Source organism: Dama dama, chromosome 32, assembly GCF_033118175.1.
Source record: "Dama dama isolate Ldn47 chromosome 32, ASM3311817v1, whole genome shotgun sequence".
In the NCBI taxonomy this organism is placed as follows: Eukaryota; Metazoa; Chordata; class Mammalia; order Artiodactyla; family Cervidae; genus Dama; species Dama dama.
The window spans coordinates 40,214,581-40,231,006 of NC_083712.1; the positions used below are offsets into that span (position 1 = coordinate 40,214,581).

Consider the following 16,426-nt stretch of genomic DNA (forward strand, 5'->3'; position numbering starts at 1 on the left):
TCTATGCAGAGTACATCATGAGAAACCCTGGGCTGGAAAAAGCACAAGCTGGAATCAAGATTGCCAGGAGAAATATCAATAACCTCAGATATGCAGATGACACCACCCTTATGGCAGAAAGTGAAGAGGAACTAAAAAGCCTCTTGATGAAAGTGAAAGAGGAGAGTGAAAAAGTTGGCTTAAAGCTTAATATTCAGAAAACTAAGATCATGGCATCTGGTCCCATCACCTCATGGGATGCCCATGTGGATGGGCAGACAGTGGAAACAGTGTCAGACTTTATTTTTTGGGGCTCCAAAATCACTGCAGATGGTGACTGCAGCCATGAAATTAAAAGACACTTACTCCTTGGAAGGAAGGTTATGACCACCCTAGATAGCATTTTAAAAAGCAGAGACATTACTTTGCCAACAAAGGTCCATCTAGTTAAGGCTATGGTTTTTCCAGTGGCCATGTATGGATGTGAGAGTTGGACTGTGAAGAAAGCTGAGCGCTAAAAAATTGATGCTTTTGAACTATGGTGCTGGAGAAGACTCTTGACAGTCCCTTGGACTGCAAGGAGATCCAACCAGTCCATCCTAAAGGAGATCTGTCCTGGGTGTTCATTGGAAGGACTGATGTTGAAGCTGAAACTCCAGTACTTTGGCCACCTCATGCGAAGAGTTGACTCATTGGAAAAGACCCTGATGCTGGGAGGGATTGGGGGCAGGAGGAGAGGGGGACGACAGAGGATGAGATGGCTGGTTGGCATCACTGACTCGATGGGCATGAGTTTGCGTAAGCTCCGGGAGTTGGTGATGGACAGGGAGGCCTGGCGTGCTGCGATTTTTGGATTCGCAAAGAGTCCGACACGACCAACAGACTGAACTGAACTGAACCATGCAAAGATATGTGTATTTGTGGAAGAAAAATAGTATAAAATAAAGAAAAATAATATAAAAGGTTAAAATTTTATAATTATATATATGATTTTTACATAATATGATAATATATAATAAGATTATTAAATAGAAATGGAGGCTTGTTATTTTTAAAAATGTGGTTGATTGTGAATATAGTACATTAGAGATATTGAAATAGTGTTTTTTCAATAGAGAAAATTGTTTATCAATATTGTTTATCAATAGAGATATTGAAAAGTGCAATAGTGTTTGCACTTCATCATTATTTGTTTTTGTTTTTTAGAAACAAACGTAAAAAGAAGGCTAAATCTCTAAATTCATAGAATACATTTCTTCAAATACATACTGTTAATGTTTTACATATAGTTAAGTGTTAGTTACTCAGTCATGTCCAACTCGTTGTGACCCCATGGACTGTAGCCCACCAGGTTCTTCTGCCCATGGGATTTTCCAGGCAAAAATACTGAAGTGAGTTGCCATTTCCTACTCCAGGGGATCTTCCCAACCCCAGGATTGAGCTCACTTCCCTCTCTTGTCTTCTGCATTGGCAGGCATGTTCTTTACCACTAGTGCCACCAGTTAGGCACATTTAATGATACGTTATATACTCAGTGTAAGAAGACATACTTTAAAAACTTGAAGTGAGTTTTAAATATCAGCCAATATATAGAGTAATTGATATTAGTAATTCTGCTACAAAACTTATGTTGTGAAAAATACTATTCACAGGTTATTATATATAAAGAAATGACAAGATTTTTTTTTTCCTTGAGGGCCTGTCAGAAATTAGGTCAAATTACATATGCTTTCTAATGCGTAAGATTTAGTAATGACAGGATATACTTACACAAGTAAAAATGCCACATCATGTGGACGTAGAACAAGATAAGATCGTTTCCATTTTAAAAATCTGTGTAATAATTCATTAGCATCTCCAGTTACTGGAATTTTATTTTCATCTATCCAAAGCTCTAATGAAGATAGAATTATTGTAATATTAAGTGAAGTAAAAATCTAAAACAGGAGACATAAAGAAAATATGTTCAAACTATATGGCTTAAATAGATTTGGGAATTTATCTGCAAAAATAAACACTATACACAACATACAGATTAAAAATATAAACTGCAAATCTGGTTTGGGTCTTATAAATTCTATTAGCGAGTAATAAATATCACAAATAAAACAAGTAATAAGGAATATTTTGATATGCTTGTACTTAATTAAGCCAGGCCAATGTCAAGTGCTTTACCTAATTTAATCCTTACAAAACGATAAGTAGGTATTTATAATTATTAATTACTGCAATTAAAGAGTTAGAAAACTTAAAATGGTTATATATTTGCCCTCTTTCACACAATATGTGTATGCAGGCAGGGTCATTTAAAACAAAAAACAAAACACTCTGAAAACTGTTTAGGTAACACAAACAAATGCATAAGTAAGCACTTACAGCATTGGTCAATCCAGTCAACTGGAAAATCTTTTGAATGACAACAGCTGTATCAGCACCCATATGATTATACTGAAAAAGATAATTTGCATTTTAGATCTAAGTATATATATTGCTTACTATCTAATGATGGCTATTATACTTAAATTGTAAAAGTATGAGTTAAGAAAAATTTTAAATTACCAATTTATTAGTTTTTAAACATTATCTATTATTATAGATAGCATGATATATAGTAAGTGTGAAAATGAAAACCAAAAAAGAAAAGACACTACAAACTTTTACAAAAAGAATAAAACTTTCTATTTTTTTTTAAGAAAACTTTCTCAACTCACTTATGAGGCCAGCATTATCCTAATATTAAAACCACTCAAAAATACCATGAATAAAAGAAAATTTTAGGCCAAATTCCTAATGAATATAGGTGGAAAAGTCCTCAAGAGAATATTGGCAACATGAATTCAACAACACACTGATAGGGTCATACACCATGATCCAGTGAGATTTACTCCAGGGATGCATGAATGGTTCAGTCTCTCTGAATCAATCAGTGTGATACACCCCATTAACAAAATGAAGAATAAAAAAAAATCATATGATCATCTCAATAGATGCAGAAAAAAGCATTTGATAAATTTCAATCTGCTTTCAGGATAAAAACTCACCAAAGTGAATATAGAGAGAATATGCCACAACATAATAAAAGCCATGATCAACATCACACTCAGCAGTGTAAAGTTGGAAACTTTCCCAATAAGACCGGGAACAAGAGAAGGATACCTATAATTGCCACTTTTATCTAGCATAGTATTGGAAGTCTTAGTCAGAGCAATTAGGCAAGAAAGACAAATAAAAGGTATTCATATTGGGAAAGAAAGAAGTGAAACTGTCACTATTTGCAGGTGACATAAATAGAAAACCCTAAAATGAAAGTGTTAGTCGCTCAGTTGTGTCCAACTCTTTTGGACTGTAGCCCAGCAGGCTACTGTCTCTAAAATTCTCCAGGCAGGAATACTGGATTGGGTAGCCATTCCCTTCTCCAGGGGTTCTTTCCAACCCAGGGATCAAGGATGGATTTCCTGCATTGCAGGCAGATTCTGTACCAGCTGAGTCACCAGGAAAGCCCATCAAAAAACTGTTGGAACTTGAAAGAAATTCACTAAAGTTGCAAGATACAAAACCAATATGCAAAAATCTGTTATATTATTTCTCTATAATAATAAACTATCAGAAAGCAAAACTAAGAAAACAATGCCATTTACAATTGCATCAGAAGAATAAAATACCTAGGAATAAATTTAACCAAGGAAATGAAAGATCTTTTCACTGAAAACTATATGAAAACATTGATTAAAGAAACTGAAGAAGGGAGAGAACAAGGTGGCAGAGGAGTAGGTGGACATGGAGTACATCTATCCCCACAGATACATCAAGAATACACCTTCAAACGCAGAAGTACATGCAGAACACCAGCTGAGAGCGGACAGGAGTACCTGACCAGTGGAAAAGAATTTATAGAACCACACAAAACTCAGTAGGGTGTAGGAACTAGGGAGAAAAATAGGAGTGTTAGTAGGACTGGACCTGCCCTCAGTGGGTGGGGAAAGTGAAGCAGGGGTCCAATCCCAACATCAGGGCAATTGTCTGAGTCAGAAGAGAAACATTTAAGGCTGAGAGTGAAACAACTGAACGGTGGCACCCAAATGGAATGAGAATCAGACAGTCCTTGCCGCAGCCATACATACCTGGGACAGGGATGTAGGTTCCCTAGAAGGCGCAGTGGCTGGGAACTTGAGTTTAAGGATTGTGGAGCAATCCCAGGGCGAGGGCTGCTGTTGACTGTGGAGAGACTGATCAAGGAGATGTGAGGGAGGAGATTGTGGTGGGAAATGCCTGTGGAGGAAAGCCAGGTAGCCATGGAAGAAAGGTGATGCTGCTGAGTCATGAGTAGGGGGTGGAGCCATCAATATACCCTCTCTCTCCGCACATGCCTGCATCAGCAGCTGAACAATAGAGAGGCTGGCCCCCAAACACCTGAGACACTGAACTACAGAGAAGGACCCCACCCAGGGTGCTCCTTTAAGTGACTGATGTGCAAGACTGCACAATAGGACTCCAGCCAGGGGGGTCCCCTATATGTGCCTAATGGGCTGAACAACAGAGAAGGACCCCAGGCAAGTGCCTGAATGGGCAGAGATGCAGAGAAAAACTGGCTCTAGAGGTCTTCTGATCGCCAGCTACAAGAAAATTGAAGAAAGACTCTGAGAGGGCCATAACTCCTGTGGTGGAGGCAGTCTGTGCCCCTGCACACTTGGCACCTAGGGTCCTTGCAAGCCAAGCCGCTGCACCTCTACATGATCAACCCTTTCTGGGGTAAAGCCGCCACAGGCATAAAAAGTCTTGTGTCTATGCACGCAGGGTCGCTTTGGGCATGTTCAACTCTTTGTGACCTTGTGGACTGTGACCTGCCAGGCTTCTCTGCCAGGGGACTTCTCCAGGCAAGAATACTGGAGCATACTGGCCAATACTGGCTGCCATACCCTTCCAGAGCACTCTATTTCCTGCTGCCCGAGCTGCCAACTCCGCCGAGTACCTGGTGCTGCCAGAGCCCCTGCAACCCAAGCAGCTGCACCACCTCCACGCCTGGCCCTCACTGGGCAGACCCGAGTCCTCCAGGGCAGCCTCAGGAGCAAACCCTGGTGGACTAGCCACATGCAGAGGTGGAAAGAAAACCACAGCTGAAACCCAGGGGCAGTGTGGCTAAGGAGAAGACCCAAACCCCTCCCACCTGCCGTACAAGCTGCAGATTAGATCCACACGATTCGCTAGGCAGACTCTGTGTCTATGAAACATACATAAAAGGACACCGAGAGCTCCCACAAAAGAAAACACACCAGTTCTGACAGCTGTGGACACTGGAGGCAAGAACACACAGGAGCAGGAGCAGATTAGAATCTGAGCTGCCCCCACAGCGGGTCCGGAGACCAGCACAGTGTTGGAGGGCATCCTAGGGAGGGGAGGTGGACTGTGACTCCCAGCGAGGGAAAGGATTCTGACAGCAGTGATGCAAGAAATATATTATTACTTTTATGTTTTGACTTGTTCTGTATATTCATTTGGATTTTTAAAACCTTTTTCTTTATTTCTTTTTCTTTTTTTCCCCTTCACCCCCCAACCCTGTCGTGCAATTTTTGATTTTTTTTTTTTTTTTTTGCACTATGAGATCTAATTAAGCTTTTGAGCTTCTTGTTTTCTCTTTTCTCAGTCATATTTTTTTAATTGTTGTTATAAATCCCTGCTTCTACGTTGCACTTTTGCAGTTCTATGGAGTTTTCCTTTTTTTTCTTTCTTCTTCCTGTTTTTTCTTCTTTTTGAATTTTAATTTTTAATTTCTTTAAAACGTATTATTATTTTTTCTACATTTATACTTTTGTTTGCTCTTCCTACTGTTCTCTTCCCCTTGCAGTTAATCTTTAATATATATAAATCTTCTTTATCTACCTCTATTTAACCTTGCATATCTATTCTTTCTTTCTTCCCTTTCCATTCAACATATTTATTAGTTTTGTTTTTATTGCTTTATTCCCCACTTGGCACCTTGCTTTAGTTTTGTTTTCCAGTTTGTGCTTTAGCTAGTTTTGTTCTTAACTGGTAGATATAATTTTTGGTTTCCTTTGCTCACTGGGTCAATCTACTGTACTTTATTTTTGTCAGACTGTTTTGATATTGCTTATGGGTGCATATGTATATATTTCGTCATTTTAATTATTCTTCACCTGATTTTGTAACTGCCATTTGTCTGAGGTTCACCTTTGGTTTCTTGTTTTTGGGTATTTGTTTTAATCTCACTTAATGCCATAACAAACCACTTGTGGAATCTTCATCCCTGACCAGAGATCAAGCCTTGAGCCTTTGTAGTGGGAGCACTGACTTCAAGACCCTAGACTACCAGAGAACTCACCCTAGGGAGTATCAAATAGTGAGAACTCACACAAAGAAAGCCACCTGAATACAAGACCCAGCATTACCCAGCCAGCATTAGCATTTGTTTCTAAACAACAAACAAAACAAAAATACAAACAGAATCATCAGCAGATAGGATTACCACCTCACTCAACCTTGCCAATCAGAGGAAAAAGAAAAGAAAAGAAAAAAAAAATTATGAACAACTTGAAGCTGTGATAAAAAAATCTCCCAAAAAACAAAAACCCAGGACCAGATGGCTTCACAGGAGAATTCTATCAAACATTAAGAGAAAATCTAATGCCTATCCTTCTAAAACTCTTTCAGAAAATTGCAGAAGGAACACTTCCAAATTCAATCTATGAGGCCACCATTAGCCTGATACCAAAACCAAAGACAACACAGAAAAATAAAACTACAGGCCAATATCATTGATGAACATAGATGAAAAACTCCTCAAACAAAATTTTAGCAAACAGAATTCAGCAACACATCAAAAAGCTCATACACCATGATAAAATTGGGTTTATTCCAGGGATGCAAGGATTCTTCAATATACAGAAATCAATCAATGTGACATACCATATTAATAAAGTCAAAGCGAAAAACCATATGATCATCTCAATAGATGCAGAAAAAGCCTTTGACAAAGTTCAGCACCCATTTATGATTAAAACTCTTCAAAGAATGGGCATAGAAGGAACCTACCTCAACATAGTGAAGACCATATATGATAAGCCTACAGCAAACATTATTCTGAATGGTGAAAAATTGAAAGCATTCCCTCTAAGATCAGGAACAAGACAAGGGTGTCCACTTTCACCACTATCATTCAACGTAGTTCTGGAAGTCCTAGCTACAGCAATCAGAGAAGAAAAAGAAATAAAAGGAATCCAGATCAGGAAAGAAGAAATAAAGCTCTCACTGTTTGCAGCTGACATGATACTGTACATAGAAAACCCTAAAGATAGTATCAGAAAACTACTAGAGCTAATCAGTGAACTTAGCAAAGTTGTAGGATACAAAATCAATGCACAGAAATCACTTGCATTTCTATATACTAACAACAAAATATCAGAAAGAGAAATTAAGCAATCAATCCCATTCACCAATGCAAAAAAATAATTAAACATCTAGGAATAAACTTACCCAAGGAGACAAAAGAACTGTACACAGAAAATTGTAAGACACTAATGAAGGAAATCAAAGATGAAATAAACAGATGGAGAGATATTCCATGTTCCAGAGTATGAAGAATCAATATTGTGAAAATGACTATACTACCAAACAAAATCTACAGATTCAATGCAATTCCTATCAAATTACCAATGGCACTGTTCACAGAGCTAGAACAAAAAATTTCACAATTCATGGAAACACAAAAGACCATGAATAGCCAAAGCAATCTTGAGAAAGAAGAATGGAGCTGGAGGAATCAACCTTCCTGACTTCAGATTATACTACAAAGCTACAGTCATCAAGACAGTATGGTACTGGCACATAAATAGAAATATAGACCAATGGAACAAGATAGAAAGCCCAGAAATAAACCCATGCACCTATGGGTACCTTATTTTTGACAAAGGAGGCAAGAATATGCAATGGGACAAAGACAGCCTCTTCAATAAATGGTGCTGGGAAAACTGGACAGCCACATGTAAAAGAATGAAACACCATACACAAAGATAAACTCAAAATGGATTAAAGACTTAAATGTAAGACCAGAAAGTATAAAACTCTTAGAGGAAAATATAGGCAGAACACTCGATGATATAAATCAAAGCAAGAGTCTCTATGACCCACCTGCTAGAGTAATGGAAATAAAAATAAAAGTAAACAAGTGAGGCCTAATTAAACCTAAAAACTTTTGCACAGCAAGGAAACTGTAAGCAAGGTGAAAAAGAACCCTCAGAAAGGCAGAAGATAATAGGGAATGAAACAACTGACAAAGGATCAATTTCCAAAATACACAAGCAGCTCATACAACTCAATACCAGAAAAACAAACAACCCAATCAAAAAGTGGGAAAAAAGCCAAAACAGTCATTTCTCCAAAGAAGACATACAGATGGGTAACAAACACATGAAAAGATGTTCAACATTTCTCATTATTAGAGAAATGCAAATCAAAACTACAATGAGATATCACCTTATACCAATCAGAGTGGCCATCATCAAAATGTCTATAAACAATAAATGCTGGAGAGGGTGTGCAGAAAAGGGAATGCTCTTGCACTTATGCTGGGAATATAAATTTATACAGCCACTATGGAAGATGGTATGGAGATTCCTTAAAAAACTAGTAATAAAACCACCATATGACCCAGCAATCCGACTTTTAGGCATATACCCTGAGGAAACCCAAATGGAAAGAGACACATGCATCCTGTTGTTCATTGTAGCACTATTTACAACAGACAGAATATGGAAGCAACCTAGATGTCCATTGACAGATGAGTGGATAAAGAATTGTGCTACATATACATAATGGAATATTACTTAGCCAAATAATGGAACACATTTGAGTCAGTTCTAATGAGGTGGATGAACCTAGAGCCTATTATATAGAGTGAAGCAAGTCAGAAAGAGAAGATAAATATCATATTCTAATGCATATATACAGAATCTAGAAGGATGGTACTGAAGAATTTATTTACAGGGCAGCAATGGAGAAACAGATATACAGAATAGACTTATGGACATGGGGAGAGGGGAGGAGAGGGTGAGATGTATGGAAAGAGACTCAGGACACTCAAACAGGGGCTATGTGTCAACCTAGAGGGGTGGGATGGGGAGGCAGACGGGAGGAAGGTTCAAGAGGGAGGGGATATATGTATACCTATGGCTGATTCATGTTGAGGTTTGATAGAAAACAGCAAAATTCTGTAAAGCAATTATCCTTCAATTAAAAAATAAATAAATTTACAAAAAAAAAAAAAAAAAGAAACTGAAGAAGACATAGATGAATGGGAAGTTATTCCATGCTCTTATATTAGAACAATTAATATTATTATAATGTTTATACTACCCAAGGCAATATACAAATCAATGCAAGCCTTATCAAAATTCCAATGGTATTTTTGTCAAAGAAATAGAATCAACAGAGCTAAAATTTGTATGGAACTTCAAAAGACCCTGAATAGCCAAAGTAAATGTGAGAAGAACAAAGCTGGAGACACCATGTTCCCTGATTTCAAACTATATTACAAAGCACTGTGGGTGGTATTGTCATAAAAATGCATACATATCTTTAATATTCAAAGCTTTCTTACTAGTTGATAACAATGCAATCATTAAGAAAATGAACAAAAGTATTAAGTTGGTAGTTCAGTTCAGTTCAGTTCAGTTCAGTCACTCAGTTGTGTCTAACTCTTTGCGACCTCATGAACTGCAGCACGCAAGGCCTCCCTGTCAATCACCAGCTCCCGGAGTCCACCCAAACCCATGTCCATTGAGTTGGTGATGCCATCCAACCATCTCATCCTCTGTCGTCCCCCTCTCCTCCTGCCCTCAATCTTTCCCAGCATCAGGGTCTTTTCCAATGAGTCAGCTCTTCACATCAGGTGGCCAAAGTATTGGAGTTTCAGCTTCAACATCAGTTCTTCCAAAGAACACCCAGGACTGATCTCCTTTAGGATGGACTGGTTGGATCTCCTTGCAGTCCAAAGGACTCTCAAGAGTCTTGTCCAACTCTACAGTTCAAAAGCATCAATTCTTCAGCACTCAGCTTTCTTTATAGTCCAACTCTCACATCCATGCACGACCACTGGAAAAACCATAGCCTTGACTAGACCGACCTTTGTTGGCAATGTAATGTCTCTGCTTTTTAATATGCTGTCTATGTTGTTAGATTCAGTGAAAAGCAAATACTAATGGCCATTAAACATTAAATGATGCTTAAATTCCCAGGAATGAATGGGAATTAAAATTTCAATTTATAATTTTATACTCACTGGCTGACAAAAGTTAAAGAGAAAGATAAAACTAATGGTTGGCAGGTAAGAGAAGAAAATAAGAAAAGTTCCAGCCTTTTTAGAAAGCAATGAATATATCTAATAAAACTAAACTACATATATATCTTTTGACTCATCATCCCTATTCCTGGTGACCTACCTTCACATAGATTAAATTCACAAGATGTAAGAACTCATGACTAAGGATAATTTTTGTAGCATTATTTACAGTGACAAAGTAAAATTAAAAAAACTGAAAACAAAGTGAACATGCACCAATAATAAAGGAGTAAATTATGGTATATAAATACAATGGTACATTGTGCCATCCTTAAAAAATGAACTAGCAATTCAATTGATTTGAAAAAACTCCCACCAAAAAAATAAGTGAGTACCTTATATAATCCAGATAAACACCAGAGATTGATAGACTTGATTAAGAGGAAAAAGCAATTAAATAAAAATTGTTACAGAAGGGACTTCCCTGCTGGTCCAGTGGATAAAACTCCACACTTTTACCTCAAGGGGCACAGGTTTGATCCCTTGTTGGAGAAATAAAATCCTGTATGCCCTGAAGTGTGGCCAAAAAAAAAAAAAAAAAAAAGTTGTTTCAGAAGACACAGTACATTTTCAAAGATACGAATAACTTGAAAGCAAAAATTATTGAAAGGATGGCCTATGCAGAGACAGCAAGAAGGCTGGGATATCTATCATGAAGACATAAAATTATAAACATTTTGTGCATCTAAGAACTGAACACAAAACTTATACAAAATGCACAAGTGAAGGGAGAAATAGAAAATTCAGTAATAATATTTAAAGATTTAAATGTACAATTTCAGTAGTAGAATAACTGGGCAAAAACTCATTGCAGATACAGAAGACTAAAATTAAACCATATGCTAACAGATATTTATAGAATGTTCCACCCTGAAACAGCATAACGTGCACTTCTCAAGTGCTCATGGAACGTGATCTAGAAATAGACCATATTCTAGGTTATAGGGTAAGCTTCAATTAACAATTAAAAAATACAAAGTATGCTCTCTGACCAAAAGAATTAAAAAAAAGTCAACAACAGATAGGAATTCAAGGAATTCAAAGGATGTGGAAATTAAAAGATTGATTATAAATAACCAATAATCACTTCCCAGGTGGTGCTAGTGATAAAGAACTCATCTACCAATACAAGAGATGTAAGAGGGATCACAAATTTGATCCCTGGGTTGGGAAGATTCCCTGGAGAAGGGAATGGCAACCCACTCCAGTAGTCTTGCCTGGGAAATTCCATGCACACAGAAACCTGGTGGGCTACAGTCCATCATGTCATACAGAGTCAGACACAATTAAAGTGACTTAGCACACACACAGGCACACAACCAATAATCAGCCATGAAATTAAAAGTTGCTTGCTCCTTGGAAGGAAAGCTATGACAAACCTATGACAAGCCTAAACAGCATATTCAACGGCAGAGATATCATTTTGCTGACACAGGTCCATATAGTCAAAGCTGTGGTTTTTCCAATAGTCATGTACAGATGTGAGATTGGACCATAAAGAAGGCTGAGTGTTGAATTGATAATTTTGAATTATGGTGAGGAAGAAAAGTCAGTCAATACATGTCAACACCAAAGTACATAATTTCTTAGGAATATATATGATAAAGATTTTGAAACAGCCTTTGTAAAATGATGAAAACAAATAATTAAAAATATTCTTCATGGAAACAATAACATTCACCATTGCAACAAAAAGAATAAAATACTTAGGAGTATATCTACCTAAAGAAACAAAAGGCCTATACATAGAAAACTATAAAACATTGATGAAAGAAATCAAAGAGGACACAAACAGTTGGAGAAATATACCATGTTCATGGATTGGAAGAATCAATATTGTCAAAATGACTATACTACCCAAAGCAATCTATAGATTCAATGCAATCCCTATCAAGCTACCAACGGTATTTTTCACAGAACTAGAACAAATAATTTCACAATTTGTATGGAAATACAAAAAACCTCGAATAGCCAAAGTAATCTTGAGAAAGAAGAAGGGAACTGGAGGAATCAAACTGCCTGACTTCAGACTCTACTACAAAGCCACAGTCATCAAGACAGTATGGTACTGACACAAAGACAGAAATATAGATCAATGGAACAAAATAGAAAGCCCAGAGACAAATCCACGTACCTATGGACACCTTATCTTCGACAAAGGAGGCAAGAATATACAATGGAAAAAAGACAACCTCTTTAACAAGTGGTGCTGGGAAAACTGGTCAACCACTTGTAAAAGAATGAAACTAGAACACTTTCTAACACCATACACAAAAATAAACTCAAAATGGATTAAAGATCTAAATGTGAGACCAGAAACTATAAAACTCCTAGAGGAGAACATAGGCAAAACACTCTCTGATATAAATCACAGCAAGATCCTCTATGACCCACCTCTCAGAATATTGGAAATAAAAGCAAAAATAAACAAATGGGAACTAATTAAACTTAAAAGCTTTTGTACAACAAAGGAAACTATAAGCAAGGTGAAAAGACAGGCCTCAGATTGGGGGAAAATAATAACAAACGAAGCAACAAAGGATTCATCTCAAAAATATATAAGCAACTCCTGCAGCTCAATTCCAGAAAAATAAATGACCCAATCAAAAAATGGGTCAAAGAACTAAACAGACATTTCTCCAAAGAAGACATACAGATGGCTAACAAACACATGAAAAGATGCTCAACGTCACTCATTATCAGAGAAATGCAAATCAAAACCACAATGAGGTACCATTACACGCCAGTCAGGATGGCTGCTATCCAAAAGTCACAAACAATAAATGCTGGTGAGGGTGTGGAGAAAGGGGAACCCTCTTACACTGTTGGTGAGAATGCAAACTAGTACAGCCGCTATGGAGAACAGTGTGGAGATTTCTTTAAAAACTGGAAATAGAACTGCCATATGACCCAGCAATACCACTTCTGGGCATACACACTAAGGAAACCAGATCTGAAAGAGACGCGTGCACCCCAGTGTTCATTGCAGCACTGTTTATAATAGCCAGGACATGGAAGCAACCTAGATGTCCATCAGCAGATGAATGGATAAGGAAGCTGTGGTACATATTATACACCATGGAATATTACTCAGCCATTAAAAAGAATTCATTTGAATCAGTTCTAATGAGATGGATAAAACTGGAGCCCGTTATACAGAGTGAAGTAAGCCAGAAAGATAAAGAACATTACAGCATACTAACACATATATACGGAATTTAGAAAGATGGTAACGATAACCCTATATGCAAAACAGAAAGAGACACAGATGTACAGAACAGACTTTTGGACTCTGTGGGAGAAGGCGAGGGTGGGATGTTTCGAGAGAATAGCATGGGAACATGTATATTATTATCAAGGGTGAAACAGATCACCAGCCCAGGTTGGATGCATGAGACAAGTGCTTGGGGCTGGTGCACTGGGAAGACCCAGAGGGATTGGGTGGAGAGGGAGGTGGGAGGGAGGATCGGGATGGGGAATACATGTAAATCCATGGCTGATTCATGTCAATGTACGGCAAACACCACTACAATATTGTAAAGTAAATAGCCTCCAACTAATAAAAATAAATGGACAAAAACCAAAACAAAAGAAAACAAACAAACAAAATTCTTCATGGAAGTGAAATCAGCAAAAGGGAGAACCAGAAAACACCAAGCTTTTGTTTTTCTCTGGAAATATCAAAAGACAATCAGAAAATGGTTGATATAATAACCCCATTGGAGCCTCTGGAAAACCTCTGGCAAACATCCAAAGGTCTACAGCAGCTAAGCAAATATCTAACCAAGAAAAGCCCACCTTGAAAATGACAGGAAATTGTGTGGCATTTACTCTTCTATCCCCTACTTCTATGGCATGGTTTAGTCTGAAGGAAAGGCCCATCTGTTCCCCAGTTTACTCTCTCATGCCAGGTGGAGCAGAGAAGACCTTATTTGCAATTTTCAAATCTATTTGGAAGTTGTCCAAATGATTGTTTTCTGTGTCACCTAACTCAGTTTTCAGGTAGCAAAAAGGGGTGGTCACTGCTTGTTAAAACTTCAAGGTTGTGACAGACCTGCAGATACTTGGAACAAGAGATTACAGGTGGAAATATACAGATATAAAACTGTGAAAAGAAGCTGGGGTGAGATTTTTGGGAAATTGAGATATTGAAAAGCAGCCATGTATATAGTGAATCCCACAGGCCCAGGCCAGACATATGGTCAGAGAAACCTGAGAACATCTTAAACTTTCATGATATGGACTAAAAGATAACCCAGCTAATCAGTGAAAGGCTACCCTGACATAGAGCCAGTTCGAAAAAAATGATTTAAGATGTGTTTATTTTTTTTAAATGCTGAATTTTCAACAAAAATAATAAGATACCTTAGTCAATTTGGGCTACTGTAACAAAAACACCATAAACTGGGTCTCAAACAACAACCATTTACTTCTCACAGTTCGTAAGGCTGGAAAGTTTAAAGGTTAAGTCTCCAGTCACAGACATCAATTCTGTGTTGATGAGAACATACTGTGTCCTCAGATGGTAGAAGAGGTGGCCTTTCTTTTATAAGGGCACTAATCCCATTCATGAGGGCTCCACCTTCATGACCTAAGCCATTCTCAAAGCCTCCACTTCCAAATAACATCACTATGTGCATGTTCTTGCTTCTTGCTCAGTCGCTTCAGTCATGTCAGACTCTTTGTGACCCCATGGACTGTAGCCCACGAGGCTCCTCTGTCCATGGGATTCTCCAGGCAAGAATACTGGAGTGGGTTGCCATGCCCTCCTCCAGGACATCTTCCCCACTCAGGGATAGAACCCATGTCTCCTGCAGCTTTTGCATTGCAGGCAAATTCTTTATTGCTGAGCCACTGGGGAAGCCCCACCATCATTATTCATCAGTATACATCTGAACAGAAAAGAAAAATTCAGTCTATATTATAAGCAAACTAGCAAACAACAACAACAACAACAAAAGCATAGCCCAAGGGAATGAAATAAATTGGCAGAAACCAGTCCTGAGAACTTGGAGACTTACTAACAAAGTCCTTAAAACAACTGTCTAAAATACGCTCAAAGAGCTACAGGAGATGGACATGTACACATAGCTTTATTTTGAATGAATAACCAGCAGCGAATTACTATACAGCACAGGGAACTCTGGTCAATGTCATGTGGCAGCCTGGGTGGGAGGGGAGCTTGGGGTAGAATGGATACATGTGTGTGTATGACTGAGTACATCTGCTGCACCTGAAACTATCACAATATTGTTAATTGCTTATGCTCCAAAATAAAAAGTTTTAAAAAAGAGCTAAAAAATAAAAACAATGAAGGGAAGCCAGGAAAGTGATGTATGAATAAAATGAGAATATCAACAAAGATATAGAATTATAAAAGAAATCAAACAGAATTTTGGCATTGAAAATGCAATAACTGAATTAAAAATTGAGTAGAAGGATTCAACAGCAGATTTAAAGGAGCATAAGAAAGAATCAGCAAACTTGAGAATAGGATAATGGAAACTGTTGAGTCTGAGAACCAAAAGAAAAAAGAAAGGAGGGAACTTGTGGGATACCATTATGCAGTACAATATACAAATAAAGAGAATCCCAGAAAAAGAAGGGAAATTATCTAAATAATGGCCAAAAGCTTGTGAAATTTGATGAAATACATGAACCGACAAATCCTGGAAGCTTAAAAAATTCTAAGAAGGATAAAGCCAAAGAGACTCACACCAAGACATTACAATCAAATTATCTAAAGCTAAAAACAAAGAGAATACTAATATTGAAGACAACAAGAAAAAAGCAACTAACCATGTAAAAGGGATGATAATAATATATATTTTTTTGATGATAATAATATTATTTCCAATTTCTTAGCAAAAACTGCAGAGGCCAGAAAACAATGAGACGTTATATTTAAAGTACAGAATGCAAAATGCAAAAGGCACCTTGGAAGACAGCTTGGTAATTTCTCACACACACACACAAAACACCAAATAAACAAAAAAAAGAGACTGTTATCCTATGATTTAGCAATCATGCTGCTAGATATTTACCCAAAGGAGATAAAATAAGTCCATGAAAAAACTTGTGCAAGGATATTTACAG

At 37.6% G+C, this 16,426-nt stretch overlaps 1 protein-coding gene across 1 annotated transcript in view; it reads right to left on the minus strand.

The window, feature by feature from the left end:
* The window catches only part of ADAM2 (ADAM metallopeptidase domain 2), a 109,887-nt gene that overhangs the window by 66,665 nt on the left and 26,796 nt on the right, over window positions 1–16,426 (minus strand). Inside the window, exons 8-9 of the mRNA XM_061134911.1 lie at window positions 2,356–2,427; window positions 1,750–1,916 (exon numbers count right to left, since the gene is read on the minus strand). Of these exons, the coding sequence (XP_060990894.1) occupies window positions 1,750–1,916; window positions 2,356–2,427 (239 nt within the window). The remainder of the gene's footprint in view (window positions 1–1,749; window positions 1,917–2,355; window positions 2,428–16,426) is intronic.